The following is a 16,737-nucleotide window of genomic DNA, read 5'->3' on the forward strand; positions in this document are numbered from 1 at the left end:
TCCTTAAGTTGGTAAGCATAAATATGATTTGGAGAACTTAAATCCCCCCCAACCCATTAATATCACTTACTCTGTACAGCAAATGGGGTTTCACAGTTACTCGCACCTTCTTGTTGCTCTTCCTCTGCTAAAGGAAAGGAACAGGAAGTCTTTACAAACCAGTGGAGAACAAGCACTGGAATATGTAAAACAAAACTCCTGAAAAGATCATGTAGAATTCTTTAGTTTCTTTTAGATAATGGTATGGAGCGTTAATGAAGTCTTTAGAATAATTCTAGTTTTTAAAACATGCTGGATTCCACACCAAACCATTAGTTATCTAATTCCAGATTTCACACCAATTTTCTAAGATGTCCTTGCAAGTTATTTCAAAAAACATCAGCCCATGATTTAATTTAGCTTTGTCCTTAGCTTTTACTTTAGTAATTTCCTTGTCCACTTTTTTCATCTTCTGGTCTGCAGAAAATAGCTTTCTAATTTTCTGCAGACCAAAGAGAAACAGCAAGGGAAGAACAGCTGGGATTTCAAATAAAAAGACCATTTTAGTATTTTTCAATATATACTAATACCTGTTCCTTTACAAAACCACCAAAAGTTACAGCTCAGAGTATGTCCCACGGCTGATAAATCACCCCTAAAAGAGTGAATTTCTTACAAAGATTAATAATGAGCTCTTCTGAATTTCTGGGATAATATTACAAATCCAGATTTTTCATTATATTCTGTGTCCTTTTTCTTTGAAATGGCAAGTAATCTTCAATTGTCTTATTTAAATTCAAGAACTTCAAATATAACAAGCACTGCTTTTTGGCCCACCCCTGCTCACAATGATACCAAGCTGTGTACCTTGCATTTCTCTACTTCTTCTTCAATTTTCTCAACAATGGCTGCATCCAAAATTTGCAAGTCACAGGATGAGCGAGACAAAGCAGACACAGGATGTGCTTTTAACCAGGCAACAATTTCTTGCACTTTCTCAGCTCTGAATAAAAAATGGCATGAATGAAAGCTTTTAGCTGCATGAACCAGGCATTTTACTGTGTTCCCTAATTTAATCATTCAAGTATTATCATACAGGCACACTGATTGTAGATATTCATGAAGTAATGGAATCTAAAGGTTCTGTATGACTTAAGAAAAGTCAGAATTACACAGTACTGTTTCAAAACTATAACAAAGTTTTGTTTCAGGAAAAAAATTATTAAATTAATTAAAAGTATTCAGCAAATTAAGTTTGCATCCAACCAACAAACTGTGTCCAGATGTGATTACTGGTTCTGTGACCAGTTGTTTCTCACAACACAGGAAGAAAGAACTTCACAGGGGAAGACACTCTGGAAAAATGGAGAAAAAATCTGAGATTCTTCTATGAGAGGAGTCCCACACTGGTGTATCACGAGGTAAGAGTCCTGTAGATTTACTAACTGAAACCATGGATTGGGTTTATTGCCTAATAACTAAAGCTTTTTCAAGTTACCTTACTGTGTCTGGAACCAAGGTTGCTACTTTTCTTCCATGTAAATGTGCACTAAAATGTGCTAATACTTCAATACTTCACTAAAAGTGTGCAAAATACTTCCCACTCGGATTTATTTTTCAAATTCCAAGTGATTTTAGACAATTACCACAATTAATGGTTATTTTAAAAAATATTTATGACTAGTCATAGCTATGCTTACTGTAGGCTAGTTTAAAAGCAAGAATTATGAAATAGCCACTGAAAATGATATTTCTCATTTACTGGACTTGAGGCTGAAGTCTGGCAGAAACTTGGACTCCATGACTGAAAAGTGCAGCATTCAGATAATGTTTTCAGCCATCAATGAACAATCAGGCTGCTGGAGGACAGCAAGGTTTCAGTTACACAGCAGCCAGTGCACAATCATTACCAATTTCACAACTGCTAGTCTTTATTCTCCTTATTGCAGAAGAGAGATAAGGATCATGGCTTACCCATTCTCATCCTCTCCAGGCCAAATGTCATCTTCGTAGCAGATATCTTCCTGGCTGTTCTTGGCTACATAATTAAATAGTTCAGGCACCCTAAAAACCCCCAAACATATGGAAGAGAACTTTAGTTTCACATCAGCATAGATCACAAAAAAGCCCCATCAAAATTAAGTCTGTTAGGCTTCAGAAGTTGTGAAGCCATGATGGGTTATTTTTTACCTAATTGAGTATCATACTGCTAATTTTCCAAAGGCAACTGCTAACACAATTACTCTATCCCAAAATAGAACACTGGAATAAAAGAAACAAACTCCTTGTTCTTAGAAGATCTGTGACCAGAGGACAAATCCCTACAATTGATACAAAAGTGGGTTATTTGGATGAAGCTCATATCCAATAATTTACCTTTCTAAATACTCAGCAAGTAGTTGTTCTACTGCAGAAGAATACATCCATTCATTTCCAACTTTCTTAGTATAGCCAGGAACTTCTTCATTTTTCTTATTGAACTTCAAGTTTAGCCCCACATTTGCTTTGTGATCACCATGAGGACTGGAAAGAAGAAAAAGTTCATTAACTTGCAATATATGTGTGTATTTACATACATTTAAAAAACCCTCATAAACATACATTCAAGGCCTTAAACCACAGAAAAATTAAATTAATTGTATTGTTTACTTGTTGACATTGTGTCAGCTGTAAATGTCACAGGCCAAAAGCTGTGCTATGCTAGCAGTCCACCTGTGTGCCTACACTTCATTGCAGAGGAGGGTAGGAAATATTTTACATCTCTTTCTTAATTGACACCTAATCAACAGCAATCAACCTGGCATTTCCCAAGGCGCAGAAGGATGCCCTTGAACAATCCATCAGGAAGAAATATACACATTAGATCACAAGAAGATGCTCAGGCATCCATCAACCCTATCTTTACAGAGGAACCACAATTTGACATTCACAGGACTACATGGATTGCCTCCCTTATGTATTTTAAGCAGTCTTAACTAGTTCTGAAAAGAAGCTACAAGTAAAATTAATCTCCTTTTATAGTGGCAGTAATAAGTACAATGAAATCAGATCCTGATTCCGCTTTTTTATTCTTAGTATGGCAAAGTCAGTTTAAACTCCAAATTCCCTTTTGCAAATGGCTAACCAGGAAAATCAATTTTATGTCTGTCTACAATATGAAAGCAAACAGAACTATCCAGTAAACAAAAAATTAAACATGCTTCTGACAGAAAAAAACTACTGCATATCAACTTAGTTTACAGCAAATATACTTTAAAGAAAGCTTCAAATCACAAGAGTGTGCACTTGATAAAAACAGCACTTAAACACAGCAAAAATTCTGTAGAGTTACAGTAGAATTTAGAAGCTTCTCTACAGTCAAAATTCACAAAAATTCACTTACTTCTTCTTGGATCCTCTTCCAATAAAGATACTCCCTGTAAATCTGGAGACAAGATATCCACTTACTCCAAGACGGCTGGCCAAAATATATGCAGGATTGTATTTCACAGAATATTTCTTTAAAACAAACAAACAAAACATAATGGAAATGTCTAAAGAAGTTTTTATACAAATGCAAATGAATTATATGGAAATTATATGTCTGAAAGACATTTACCATTGCAAAATCTATTTGATACATTGTTTAAGCTTTTACTAGAAAAGCAGAACACTCACATGCTGGTTCTGTATTAAAGTATCAAGCTGGGGTTCACATGGAATATTAAAAACTACCCGGATTCTGCCTTCTGGGATCACATCATGTGAATCATGAACCTTGGAGAGAAACACAACAGGTTACAAGTGCTAGAAAAGTGCTATTTAAAACCAGCAGCCTTTGGATAACACACCTCATGTTCTTACTTTATCAACAATTTTGCTGCAGTAGGCACAGAGATGCTTTGGGATTCATCACCTTGCCTTGACCTGTACCTTGCTTCCTCATAGAGCAAATCACAGCATTAAACTAAAGGAATTCATGACTGAAAATAACACAAATGGGAACTTTATGTATTATCCCAAAGAACTAATAAAAATCATCCTGCATTCAAGTTCTGCTTCTTCCTCTTACACAAGCAAGAAGAACAGGGAAAACACAAGATCCCTCTGTTGCTCAGACTAAACCACCAGGGAATCCTAGATTAAAAATTTCAGCTAGCAAATGGCCACTACTGTCACACAACATCTTAGATTATTTTAGGTTTACAAAAAGGAAAAAATCTACAGGGAAAAATTATGAAATTACTGGAACTAACTTCTCCCATGCAGCCATAGTAAGGAGATCCCAGCATGAAGGCTGTACTTCCAGGAGGAAACAAATCATCCAAAGTTTTGATGCTTGAAAAACGAGAGTCAAAGGCTTTGATATCCTGCATGAAAGAGACAACAGTGGTGATCTTAAATATCATTCAGTTCCAGTAGAGTAATTACAAAGGTTATATAAATGACAGTTTAAAACATAGTCTGAGTCTGAAATAATTCAGAGATTGTACTGAACTGGTATATTTACCTTGACAACTGTTTGGTAAACAAAAGGAAGAACTTGTTTAGACCACTGCTTCTCCAAATAAACTTCTCCATTTTGGTTTAGCTGATATCTATTACCAGTGAGTAACTGAGCATATACAACTACTGAAGTTTCATGGATAATTATTCCTTTCCTTCTCTGGTACCTGAACACAAAGCAGAACATTTAGCTTGATTACAATAAACAGAACTAAACCAAGAGGGTAGAATAAATTTATTGAAGTAAAATGAAATAAAATAAAAAACCTTCTTTAAAAGAGGATTTTAATGGTTTTCTTATTTTACAAAAAATACCCAGAATAAATGGCTTAACCAGTTGTTTACCTGCTGTTGCACAGCCATCAATACAGAGCTCAGAGTATTAATTTAAGCACATTTAATCTTTACAGTGGAAGGGTTAGGGGTAATTAAATCAGTTGACTCAAATGACAGATAATGAAATTCCCAACTAGTGCCAGATTGATTTTTACCTTTTTGCTTTCATATATTCTCTATAATCCTTACATATACATTTGTAGCTCTCTAGCCTGTCACAGTATTCATAGCTAGCATTTTACCTACTCTGTTAGACAGAAAGACAAAATAAATTCCTCGGCAGCTCCAAGCTGGAGGTCCAAGGTTAGATTCTCTGGGAAGCCAAGGTTGAAACCAGCTCTTCAGGACACATTTTCATTAACAAAGTTTAGCTCCTGTCTAAGGGGAGGGGGGGAGGAATTCAGAAAGGGTTGAACTGAGGGGGAATTACCTCATCACTTATGTCTCTAATTGGGGATTCTTGTCAGTTATGCTAACTGGCTAAACACATAAGAATTGTATGTGCTTTATGGTCCAGGTGCATCTTCAGGTGCTTTCCATCTAGTGTGCTGTGCACCTCAGGATCCTTAGAAAGTAACCCCTTTTTATACCCCATAACTGTGTCTGGCTCGTGATTTCAGGACCAGCAAGGAGGCATCAAAACCACAGTAACTCATTTATAGTCTGCTGAGCAGCCACACTCTAGAAGAGCAAGAGCTGTACTCAAGTTTAACAAAGCTAAGCTATTTGAGTTGCAAGTTGGTTCTGTATTACTTCATTCTACATGCTTCCTACAACTGAAGATTGCTAACACCAGAACAGAAAATTGAGAGGGAGAATAAATACTGAAACTCATTCACTTTAGAGTTCTTTTGTAACAGCATCTAACTTTAGTTACCTCAGAACAGACTCCATATATTCTGAAATTTCAACATAAGCTCTTTTATGTTGCTGTTTTAAATTTAAGCAGACTTGATTAACCTTTATCATCAAGTATGCAGCAGCTCTTCTGTGCTACTTAGGTCTGCAACACAGGAACAAAACACAGCCAAGACATAAAATGCAAAGCTACACTTTAATTTATGAAGTTACTTACTGCTCTGAAATGCCTTGAACTTCTTTTACCCACATGCTTTGCTCCTTATCTCCAACATAAGCCACTTTTGTTGGGGGCACTGCATTTCCCATGTAAAGCTTCTGTGTGCCATGTGGTTCTTCCAAATAAAACCTGGAGAATATTATGACAGATAGGAAATTTAACCAAGTAAGATTAACCTAGCCATAACCAATTGTGAGCAAAACCGAAAATAGTTAGAAATGACTTGTTAAGGATGTGGAAGACTTGCAGCATTGTTTTCTCTATCCCTTCCACAACAGGCCACACAGCATGTTTTTAATAAAAAATACCAGTACATGTGCTATTCATAAAGGAGGACTGTATAGAAATGTTCTCTGGGTGGATTTCTGGCCATGCCTTTTCCCCTCAAAACTAAGAAGGAGCTCTCCCAAGCTTCTACATCTATGACAAACAGTGAAAGACTAGACTGCCACAGAGGCAACCAAACCCCAGAACAATGTTAAACATTCTTCACCAAGCAGCTTTGTTACATCTGGACTAACTGGTTGTTAGTTTTACAATAGAATCAAAAGTTCTGTGCAGCCCAAGGAACTTAATTTGAAAAAAACCAGTAAGACAACATAGAACTACATATCATGTAACTCTTACTTGGTTTCTCCATCTGACACTGCAACAACTCTGGCTTCTTCAAGGTGGGGCCAGTTAACAAAAACTCGTTTTCCAAGTACCGAACTGGCAACATTTTCGACCATCTGAAAAAAACCCCAGAATTATTATTACTAATTGTTTAACATACTGGAAGATTTTTGTTACAGTATTTTCAAGCTGTTTTTGCAATAAAAACTACAGTAGTTTAATAATAGATTTTCTTGCAGAATAAAAAACTCATTTTATCTTACTAAAATATATTTTATACAGATTACATAATCCCTGATCAAAAATGTGGCTCTTAACATGTTGCATGTGTTACTTGGAAGACCTGGCATAATTTGTATGTCTCATAGAGGTTTGCTAAGTACTTCTTTTGTTAAATGACTTAGAACTATTTGTGTCTCTGAGACACAATAAATAAAATGACCATTTGAGATTACCAAAGTATTTTGTATGATATATTTCACTTATATATCACATAGAAAAAAAGGAACAACTTTTATGCCCACAATTTGCTAGCATCTGTAAATTCAGCCTCACATTATGTTCTTTTTTTTCTAACAAGTCTCTGCTATTTTTTAAGATATTAATTGGGCCTATTTGATTTTTCTTGCCATGTATCTTGAATATGTACTCTCCCTATCCCTCTACTGTAACATTGTATCATACTATAATGTTTTCATCCTCTCTCTTATTTATTTCTGATTTTTTTTTCTGTTCTGCACTTGTCATTTGCTACTCTGACTCTTCTCTCTGATTCCCCTATCAAAGAGCCTCATTAGAGCGGAAGGTGTTAAGTCTGCTTTGTTAATTAAAAGGAAACACTTTTTCTTTTTAAGTGGTCAACTCTTCAGTCAGACAAAAGACAAACACCACTGCTCTGGGGACTGTTCCTCTGCATTTATACCTTTCATTAGCCACCAGCTCCTTACCCAAGAACATCTAAATGCTACCACAGAGAAAGGGAACATCTAAATGCTACCACAGAGAAAGGTCAGAAACTCAACTAAGGTCACTGATAATTCATATTGTGAAGTCTGGAAAATGATAAATTATTTTAGCAGATACCCAAAATTCTAGACTGTTTCCCACATGAATTCAGCATTTAAACACCTCAAATCTGACCATTTAACAAATTCAGACTTCTTAGCAAGTATTTTGTCCAGCTGTGGGGTATTTTTTTGTTTGGTTTTGGTCTTTTGTTAGGAGCTGAATGCTTACCTGGTCCTTTGAGTTCTCATCAACTATGATCTCCAACATCATGTTCTCTCCATGGCTGCTTTGCTGAAACACTTGTACACCACTTTTTTTAAGATAGAACTGGGTAAAAACAAAACAGCATATAAAACTCGAGCTCTTACATAGTTATCTACTACATAGAATTGAAATGTTGGAAGAGAAAAATTTTTTACCTTATGTTTAATGTGCTTTAAGGTAGGAAATCCACAAAAATACAATGCACTCTTGTTAATTTTAGTTATCTTATTGTGGGTTATTTCTACATGCCAAGCATCCAAAGGTATTGTTTTATACCTAAAAAAGAAGTGGCACAACATTTGCTCATGCACATTGTCCTATACCTCTAGAAAAAAATCATTACTCGTTCACTCATGAATTGACAAACCCTTTGCTTTCCAGCAACTAATTTATGTCACTTGGAATATATAGAAAGAACTATAAAATCCCTGTGCTACTGCTGCAGAGAGACTATTCATGAGGAAAAAGACAAAACTTCAGGATATATGGAAACTCACTCTTAAATGATTTTAATTACTGAATTGTAACTAGCAATGGTTCTATATGGTATCATTCATCTTCACAACTGTCCATTCTTTACCAACTGTAATCCAGCACCAGGCATTCCTCCTCTACTCTGCTTTGACTACTGTTAAGCTTATGTTTCCATTTCATCTTCAGTTTGTGTGAAATAAAGCTGGCTATTCTCAATGAGAAGAAGGTGAAAACCAAATTTGTGTTCAATTCTCTGCACCGGATCCAAATGCTTACATTGAAAAAAAACCACTCTGGAATTAGCATGCCAGTAAATGATCACTATTTATCAGATATTTGTACCAGTTTTCATCCTCTGTCATACAAAGTTTAGTCATTCTTTGGATTGTTCTTGACAACTTAACACTGGTTTATCTGTTTTGCAAAGTAACATCTGAAGGGACAAATACCTTTACTGTGCCATTCAAAGCAGGCAACATCTAATTCAATATTTTTCATTTCTCAGTTTACATATTGACATATGCAAGGTTTGGTTAAAATGTTAGTAAAAAAATCTAAAAATCCTCCAACTACTTTCAGCCTGCTCTAAAATAATTACCCCAGCATTACCTTGTGTGGCATCGTTCTATTGCAGGGAATTTCTCTGGCCATGGTGACGGGTACTGGAACTCAGCATCTTTGTCATACCAGTACATCAAGCAAGCACTGTGAGTGTTTCTTCGTTTCTCCTCTTCTTTTAGGCCCTTATTACAGGATTCCATGGCCTGCAGCAGTCGTTTCTAAATTTTAGAGGAATTAGCACATGTGAAACTGGCAACAAAAATTAGCCTGGAAAAAAACACACTGGGAAAGTAACCCAAGAAATCCAGATACCCCATGTGCTCAGTGTCCAGCTGCAGCCTCACCCTTTCTCATGGCCCTGATCAAAATGCTCCCAGAACAATTACCATGGAGAGTCTTTGGAGAATAATCACCTTTCTGCAAGCCTATTTCCAAAGGGTAGCCTTGTCTAACACTGTTGTCCTAAAGCAAAGTACTATTTTATTACTCTCCATTAATGCTTCCCTAATACTGGTGTTCACGTGAAGGATTTACTGAAAAAAACCTTTTTTTTCAAGTGTTTATTTTATTTTTCCTGCAAATGCTCTCTATTTTTATATGTACATAGGAACAGAATATTTTTCTCAAAGAAACTGAACCAAAATATGTGAAGAGCTGATTAAAAACATGAACAACACCAAGTCCACATCCATTACTTAGGACTTCTGCCACCTAAAACTAACTTTGCTTATGGTTACTTAATCTAGACTTACTCCCCAAGCAGCAAACATTTTTATTTTTTTCTGTGGTGTTATCAAGTGTTAATTTAAACTTCCACTTAATTGCATGTCTACCTGTTGATAAATTAAGAAATTCAGAAGTTTTGTAATGCAGCTTTTATGGACAGCAGATGCTGAAAGAACTTACCTCATCAATAAAGGGGATTAATACTACAGCTTCCCATTCCTGCTGTTTACCATTTAGGTCAGTTTTAAAATCAGGTGGATAATATTCTATAATAGGAGAGTCTTGACTAGTCATCAAATGCTAGGAAAATACAATAGAGATGATATCAAAGGCAATTTAGCAGTAATTGTAGGAAGTGACAAAGGAAAGCTGGTACTAAAACCAATTCAATGCTGTACAGGAATGAAACATTTAACTATTCTAGCTGGAAATTGCTTAGCAAATGTAAAATTTTGTATTTATTTTAACTTTACAATGCACTACATATAGTAACAAGTAGAATATTTAACCATACATCTAAAATGTAGAGATAGAATTTAACTAACAAGACATGCACTAAGAAATAAACCACTAAGAATAGAGTAAAATAGAATAAAGCAGACAATGAGTAAGCAGTAGATAGATAATGCAATTTAATTCTAGATCTTACCTGGTAACATTTAGGTAGCAGATCTTTGCTAGCTGCTGGAAGTACAGCAAGAAGCTGTTCAAATGGCATGAAAGGTTTTCCAAGCTCAAACTTGATTTTGAGTTCACTGATGTTGTGAATATCTGACAGGTAAGGTGCATAATGATAAGGGTAATACCTGCAGGTTAAAAAATCCCCTAAGTGACATGACTTAATTAGAACACAGCAGTGTTCACAGATTAGAAATAAACCAAACTACATTAAATGTTCCCAGCATAGAAGATGAAATACCACTCTGTCTTTCAGCAGTCTCCCATTTAATGTTTTTCTTACCAGCTCCATGATTGAACTCCATGGTAATAATAATGCAAAATCCATTGTATTGCCTGGACATAACATTCAGCTTGATCAGCTAAGAAGGCACTTGAAAGAAAAAGGAAAGATACCTATTAGTTTTCTCATTTTCACTGGTATATAAAAAGTACTTAGCACCTTGTACATAGGGATGGAGGTAGAACATTTTGAGAACCTAATAATACCATGATTTTCTAGATTCATTTCCTCTCTGGTCCTCAAAAACTTATTACAGAAAACTTGATTTGCAGCTCTTGTTGCATTAGGCAAAATCACCATTGCAGTACTCTGCCACGTGTTCTCTGCTTTTGACATGGGGTGAATATTCTGTCTTTTACTGGAATCAATGTTGAGGGTTGGAAGGGACCTTACAGATCATCTTGTTCCAACCCCCTGCCCACCTTCTACAGACCAGATTGCTCAAAGCCCCATGCAAGCCCTGGCCTTGAACACTTTCAGGGATGGGACACCCAGAACTCCTCTGGGAACCTGCTCCAGTGCTTGCCACTCTCACAGTAAAGAATTTCTTCCTTATTATCTAAAGTGAACCTACCCCCTTTCAGTTTGAAGCCACTATGCCTTGTCCCATCACTATGCACTCTTGAAAAATGTCTCTAATACACATTTACAAATGTATGCCTCGAATACATATCTACAAAGACTTGTCTTCAGCACTTAGGAATAAAAAAAGAAGTATACACTTACTCAGACACTACTTCTACACCCATTTTAGTCATGTAGTAAGTTCTTTTGTATTGCCTAAACTCAGTTTCAAAGAGATCATCATCTTCTGGTTCATCTTCCACTGTGGCTGGAAAACCAGTCACGAAAAAAGGGATTAACATTCACTTCTCTAATACAGTAAAGGTTTGAAAACATTCACTTCTGACATAATGCCTTAACTTTACTCCTCAATTCAAAACTATAGGTACTCACACCTTCCTTGCATTGAAAGTAACATGAAACAATCAAACAAAATCTTTACGCAGAGAAATTCTGGAATTTTTAAGACGGGCAACCCATTTTTTAGCCCAATTACAAGAAAAGAGAAGATAACATAAGCCATCATAAAAAAGTCTGAGAAAACATTAAAAAGAATTTTAAAATTTAATTATGTTTAGCAACATCACCTAATATTATGTAGTAATATTCATACATTTTTGACAATAATTTCAGAACATGAGTAAGAAACATTTCCTACAAGGAGAATGAGTTTAAAACCAACCACAATCAAAAATCCTAAAGCTATACAAAAATCTGTTCCCTTTTCCCCCCATCTAAGAAAATACCTATGCATACAATTATCAAAACCATAATATTGTTGAAGGTTTGTTCATTAATCCCTTTAACTCATCATGGAAATACAGGGCAGGGAAGAAGCACCTCTAAAGCTTCAGCCCCTCTCTCTCACCAGAGCAGTTCCACTTCCCAACAGATGACTGCATGTCTTGCATTCAGAGTAAGCTCATCTCTGACATGCAATTCTTACAGCTCTTTAAAATCTATACACACATTTTTTGTTGTGTGTGCATGAAAAATTATTTGCACTTACTTTTAGGGGTCACTTCACCTTCATTTTTTTCTAAAGCAGCCAAAGATATAGAATTTTCCTGAGCCTATTAAATTAAGATTTGAGATAATGTAAAAATACAGGTTAATATGCACAAACCCCATTCAAAACTTGCAAATCAAAATGCTACAAAATGTCAAAATGTATAAATATTATTTATTATAAAACCCATTTCCTTCTCTTACAACTGCTTCAAGAAAATTATTTAAGCAGACAAAAAAGACAGATCAGACAAAAGGAGCAGCGTCAAAACGTTAACTACTTCTCAAAAAACACCTGAATATTTGTGTTCCAAAATGCTACTCTTTCCAAAATTGCTCTGTACACAAAGAGCAGGATAACAATATATAAAAAGACAGATTAAATGCAGAGGAATTTTCTCCTGCTACTCTCCACTCTGCTGAAGCATATAGTGAAGGGCAGTCAGGGGAAGTGGTGGTGGGGAACTTGGGGCAGAGACAGGATGCTGTTATGTAATAGTACACAGGTATACAAGGTGCTGCTTCTTATTAATTGGTTCTATCTAGAACTGCAGGTTTAATACTGATCTGAGATAGCTCACCAATGAACTTGCTTGTACCCTATTTGCTGTCCAGTAGTTAGCCAATACCAAGACAGACATGAATGTTCTATCAGTGTATCTGAAATATATGGAACTTGCAGCAGACTATGCATTAAAAATTAAGATTATGAAGCATAGCAGGTTTGATCATAACACACACAAAAGTTAAGTTCTGCTGTTTTTGAAGAACAGCAATGCATTAAATATAGGTTTACAAGACTTTTAAAATCATGAGCACCTGCCCCTGACTGAACCACTTCATCACCCACAACCAGCAGTGCATACAGGCAGAATGCAAACTGTTACCATTTACTACCTTTTCTGGTTTGAAAAAAATCTCAAAACAGAGGCTTATGCCACTTAATTAGTCTAAGATTAAATTACTGATCTGCAAAAAGTAACATTCTTATTTCTGATATTGTGCATATAATACACTGACCTTTTGTTTCTTTTGTTTATTTTTTCTGGCTTCCTCTGCTGCAATCCCAGCTGCTTCGTTGAGGTATTTATTGCCCACTTTACTTTCAAACCATTTTAGGTCAACAAAGACTTCACTGAAGTGCTCACGATCAAACTGTGAGATGAAAGTAAGTTGGCAAATATTTGAGGGATGTTAAATTTAGAATGCCAGATGAACAATGTCTTTTCAGTACATGCATTAGATTACATCTAGAGTAATCTGTACAGAAACATTTTGCCCTAGAGATACAACTAAACAGATTAGATTAACACTAAAAATCCTATTTCTCAGCAATTTGTAGCACACAGCCAAGCCATATTTTGTTTTCTTTCAGTATGGCAGCAAGGAAAACAAAACAGAATTAAATAACAAAAAAGAATTAAATAACTTCCACACTTCACTATCAACTCTAGCAGTGCACATGTAAGGTCTGGTTAATACAGCCTCGTGCCACGGATCTAACATTTTCACAGCTCTATCCAAGAATCAGGAAGTAAGGCTGAGGCAGGGACAACAGATGATCTCCCTCTTTTCAAGTTCAGCAGAAAGTTTAATCCTTTCCATTTCTATATGGCCTACACCTACCTCATCTCTAGGATGGATTACTGCACAAGATTACCTTCTGTACACTAACTACTTAGTTCATGAACAACACTGATGCCTGCCTCTCAGAGATGCCCCTTGATCTTTACTAGTGATTTTCACAAAAAACTTGAAAACAATTCTCCCCCTCCAAGACCTTCAAACACCTTGCTCCTCAGGAAACTACAGCAGGGGAAACAAGGAATATCACTGTGTTCAGCAAGCTTTAAGAATACACAGAAATCACAGACAATTCTGAGCTGGAAGAGACCCACAAGGATCACTGAGTCCAACTGGTATGTGAGCAGCCCTAGAGGGATTGAACCCAGGTGAATTGCTGGCACCTGCTCCAGAGGGACTGAACCCACACCCCTGGCAGTACTGGCACCTGCTCCAGAGGGACTGAACCCACACCCCTGGCAGTACTGGCACCTGCTCCAGAGGGACTGGACCCACATCCCTGCCAGTACTGGCACCTGCTCCAGAGAGACTGAACCCACACCCCTGGCAGTACTGGCACCTGCTCCAGAGGGACTGGACCCACATCCCTGGCAGTACTGGCACCTGCTGTAGAGAGACTGAACCCACACCCCTGGCAGTACTGGCACCTGCTCCAGAGGGACTGGACCCACATCCCTGCCATTACTGGCACCTGCTCTAGAGGGACTGAAGCCACATCCCTGCCATTACTGGCACCTGCTCCAGAGGGACTGGACCCACATCCCTGCCATTACTGGCACCTGCTGTAGAGAGACTGAACCCACACCCCTGGCAGTACTGGCACCTGCTCCAGAGGGACTGAAGCCACATCCCTGGCAGTACTGGCACCTGCTCCAGAGGGACTGAAGCCACATCCCTGGCAGTACTGGCACCTGCTCCAGAGGGACTGGACCCACATCCCTGGCAGTACTGGCACCTGCTCCAGAGGGACTGGACCCACACCCCTGGCAGTACTGGCACCTGCTCTAACCAGCTTTGCCCAATACTGCCACACACTTTGATGGAAAGTGAGTACCATGATTCTACTGGTGAATTCTCATTTGACTTGCAGTATCAAAAGCACTGTGCTGGCTAAAGCACAGATCAAATGATTCAATCTTTTTCCTCTTATGCTATAAGATCAGACAAGAACTGATCAGATTCCATCTGTTCAATGCTATAACAGCTGATTAAACCACCTGTAAAACACAGCCATTAACAGTTCATTACAACTACAGTATGGTGTATTTTAGGGTACCATACTGAGTTTAAATTCAACACACCACACATTTCAAAGTTACTTACATCTGACAATCTTGTAAGATATTTCTCAAAACGTTCTAAATTCAGATGCCCATTTTCATTGATGTAACCTGTTGAGAAAATTAAGTATGCTTTTGAAGTAACAATTCAAAATTTTAAGATTTGCATTTAAATGATGCACAGGTAATAAAATGTGATCTTGTCACCTCTCTAAGGAAAGTGTAGTAAATACCAAGCATTCTAATGTGAAAAAAGGTCAATAAATACAAATACATCAATGTTAATGATTCTGCTTTCTACAACTGAACTTTTCTCACCTCCCAGTTCTGGCAAAATAGCCATGTAGGTTCTATAAAGTAGTGGCAGTGCATCATGATTAATGTGTAAATGAGGTAGATGAGGAATAAAATCATTTCCTACAAGGAAACCCATTAAGATCCAATCATCTATTATCCTTTCAATATCATATTCAAAAGAAATCTTGTCCTGGAGGAAAAAGAAAAAGGATAAAAGAACAACACTCAGAAGCATACTTTTTGTTGTCATTTTTGCATAAAGACTTCACACATTCACACATTTTTTCCCATCTCAGCTCCATTAGAACTTACTTTTACTGGAGAAAATTCATAATCAATATATTCTCTCATGAGTGATAAGTGCAGTAAATGAAATGTGGTTTCCTCTGGTGCACACACTCTGTAAATTATTCAAACCACCAAGTTAATTATTTATAAACACACTTTCAACATGAATATTAATAAGTCCAAGGTTACCCAAACACAAGAAATTTTACTAGGATTCTATCTTTGTAGAAATAATGTATTAACCTTTCCTTGAATCTATTTTGAGATTATGTATAAAATTTTGCAGTAGCATCTTCTGAACACCAGATGTGATTGTATAGAGAAGAACTAAGAGAACAGCTGTGTGGAGTTCCAAGCTGCAGTAACTATTTCCTAAATCCTTATCCCATTGCTCAGAAAAGAGACAAACTAGTCTAACTTGGCACCAAGCTCACCATTTTAGGGTATTTTCTAACTGAATGAGAACAGAGTACACGAATTTCCATCTAAACCAGCTGGGTTACATTTGCAGTCATTTGAAATGCTTCTTGTAAGAGATGAATATGCTCTGTATGTATCATTTGAAAATATGCTCTGTATGTATCATTTCATGGCTTCAATGCTGCACTAGAAGGACAACAAACTTACTGTTTGCTTATGGCATAGCCAACACATATTCTGCCTTCCCTTCTTCTCTTCACTAAAACTACTCGTAGAAACCCTGAGCCAACATTAGCCCCAAATCAGTTAATACCTACACCAAAAGATTATGAGCTAAATTATGCATTTCCAATTAATAAAGGACTATTTCACCTTGTAGACACTACAACTAGCTGAGACCACCCAGTGACAAACCAGCATAAATACTTGTGCCTTCACACATAAAGAGAAATTTCAGAAATGATCCCAAAAGGAATGTGTGTGTGACAGCAGCCTTCAGGTGCAGGACAAACTCATGTAAGACAAACTCTGAGCTACACTGGGCTTCAGAATCAATTGTGCCATTTTTAAAATGCAATTTTCATACTGGTATTAAAGAACTTTGGCAACCAGGTTGATGCCGTAAGACTCTAGAGACATTCTGCCCTTACTCTTCATTGCACTGGACTTTGAAATCCTGATAAGACTAGCAATTTCTCTCACTGAAAAAATTCATGGAGAGATATCAATTTGCATGTATTTTTAGGATTTTTAAATTTCAAACTGTATCCACAAAAGTGACAATATAGAAGGCAATTCCTGTAACTTAC

The 16,737-nt window shown here is 36.8% G+C and overlaps 1 protein-coding gene across 18 annotated transcripts in view; it reads right to left on the reverse strand.

Annotated features, from left to right (window-relative positions):
• Nucleotides 1–16,737, reverse strand: part of XRN1 (5'-3' exoribonuclease 1) — a 42,463-nt gene that overhangs the window by 19,202 nt on the left and 6,524 nt on the right. For 16 of the 18 annotated variants that reach the window (XR_011680784.1, XR_011680782.1, XR_011680785.1 and 13 more), the window contains 22 exons: nt 15,533–15,620; nt 15,242–15,410; nt 14,967–15,034; nt 13,080–13,214; nt 12,061–12,124; nt 11,214–11,319; nt 10,488–10,577; nt 10,176–10,332; nt 9,707–9,826; nt 8,849–9,018; nt 7,921–8,041; nt 7,730–7,828; nt 6,506–6,609; nt 5,876–6,007; nt 4,469–4,631; nt 4,215–4,328; nt 3,637–3,735; nt 3,362–3,477; nt 2,356–2,502; nt 1,954–2,043; nt 847–982; nt 71–127 (listed from right to left, as the gene is read on the reverse strand). Coding sequence is in view for 7 of the 18 variants with exons in the window: in XM_071437620.1 (XP_071293721.1) it covers nt 71–127; nt 847–982; nt 1,954–2,043; nt 2,356–2,502; nt 3,362–3,477; nt 3,637–3,735; nt 4,215–4,328; nt 4,469–4,631; nt 5,876–6,007; nt 6,506–6,609; nt 7,730–7,828; nt 7,921–8,041; nt 8,849–9,018; nt 9,707–9,826; nt 10,176–10,332; nt 10,488–10,577; nt 11,214–11,319; nt 12,061–12,124; nt 13,080–13,214; nt 14,967–15,034; nt 15,242–15,410; nt 15,533–15,620 (2,545 nt within the window). In the remaining 11 variants the exon portion in view is untranslated. Of the gene's footprint in view, nt 1–70; nt 128–846; nt 983–1,953; nt 2,044–2,355; nt 2,503–3,361; nt 3,478–3,636; nt 3,736–4,214; nt 4,329–4,468; nt 4,632–5,875; nt 6,008–6,505; nt 6,610–7,729; nt 7,829–7,920; nt 8,042–8,848; nt 9,019–9,706; nt 9,827–10,175; nt 10,333–10,487; nt 10,578–11,213; nt 11,320–12,060; nt 12,125–13,079; nt 13,215–14,966; nt 15,035–15,241; nt 15,411–15,532; nt 15,621–16,737 lie in introns of those variants that run through there. The other 2 variants (XM_071437618.1, XM_071437623.1) reach the window with 2 other exon arrangements.

This window comes from Agelaius tricolor, unplaced genomic scaffold (assembly GCF_023055355.1).
Source record: "Agelaius tricolor isolate 1412-34295 unplaced genomic scaffold, bAgeTri1.0.p SCAF_12, whole genome shotgun sequence".
Classification (NCBI taxonomy): Eukaryota; Metazoa; Chordata; class Aves; order Passeriformes; family Icteridae; genus Agelaius; species Agelaius tricolor.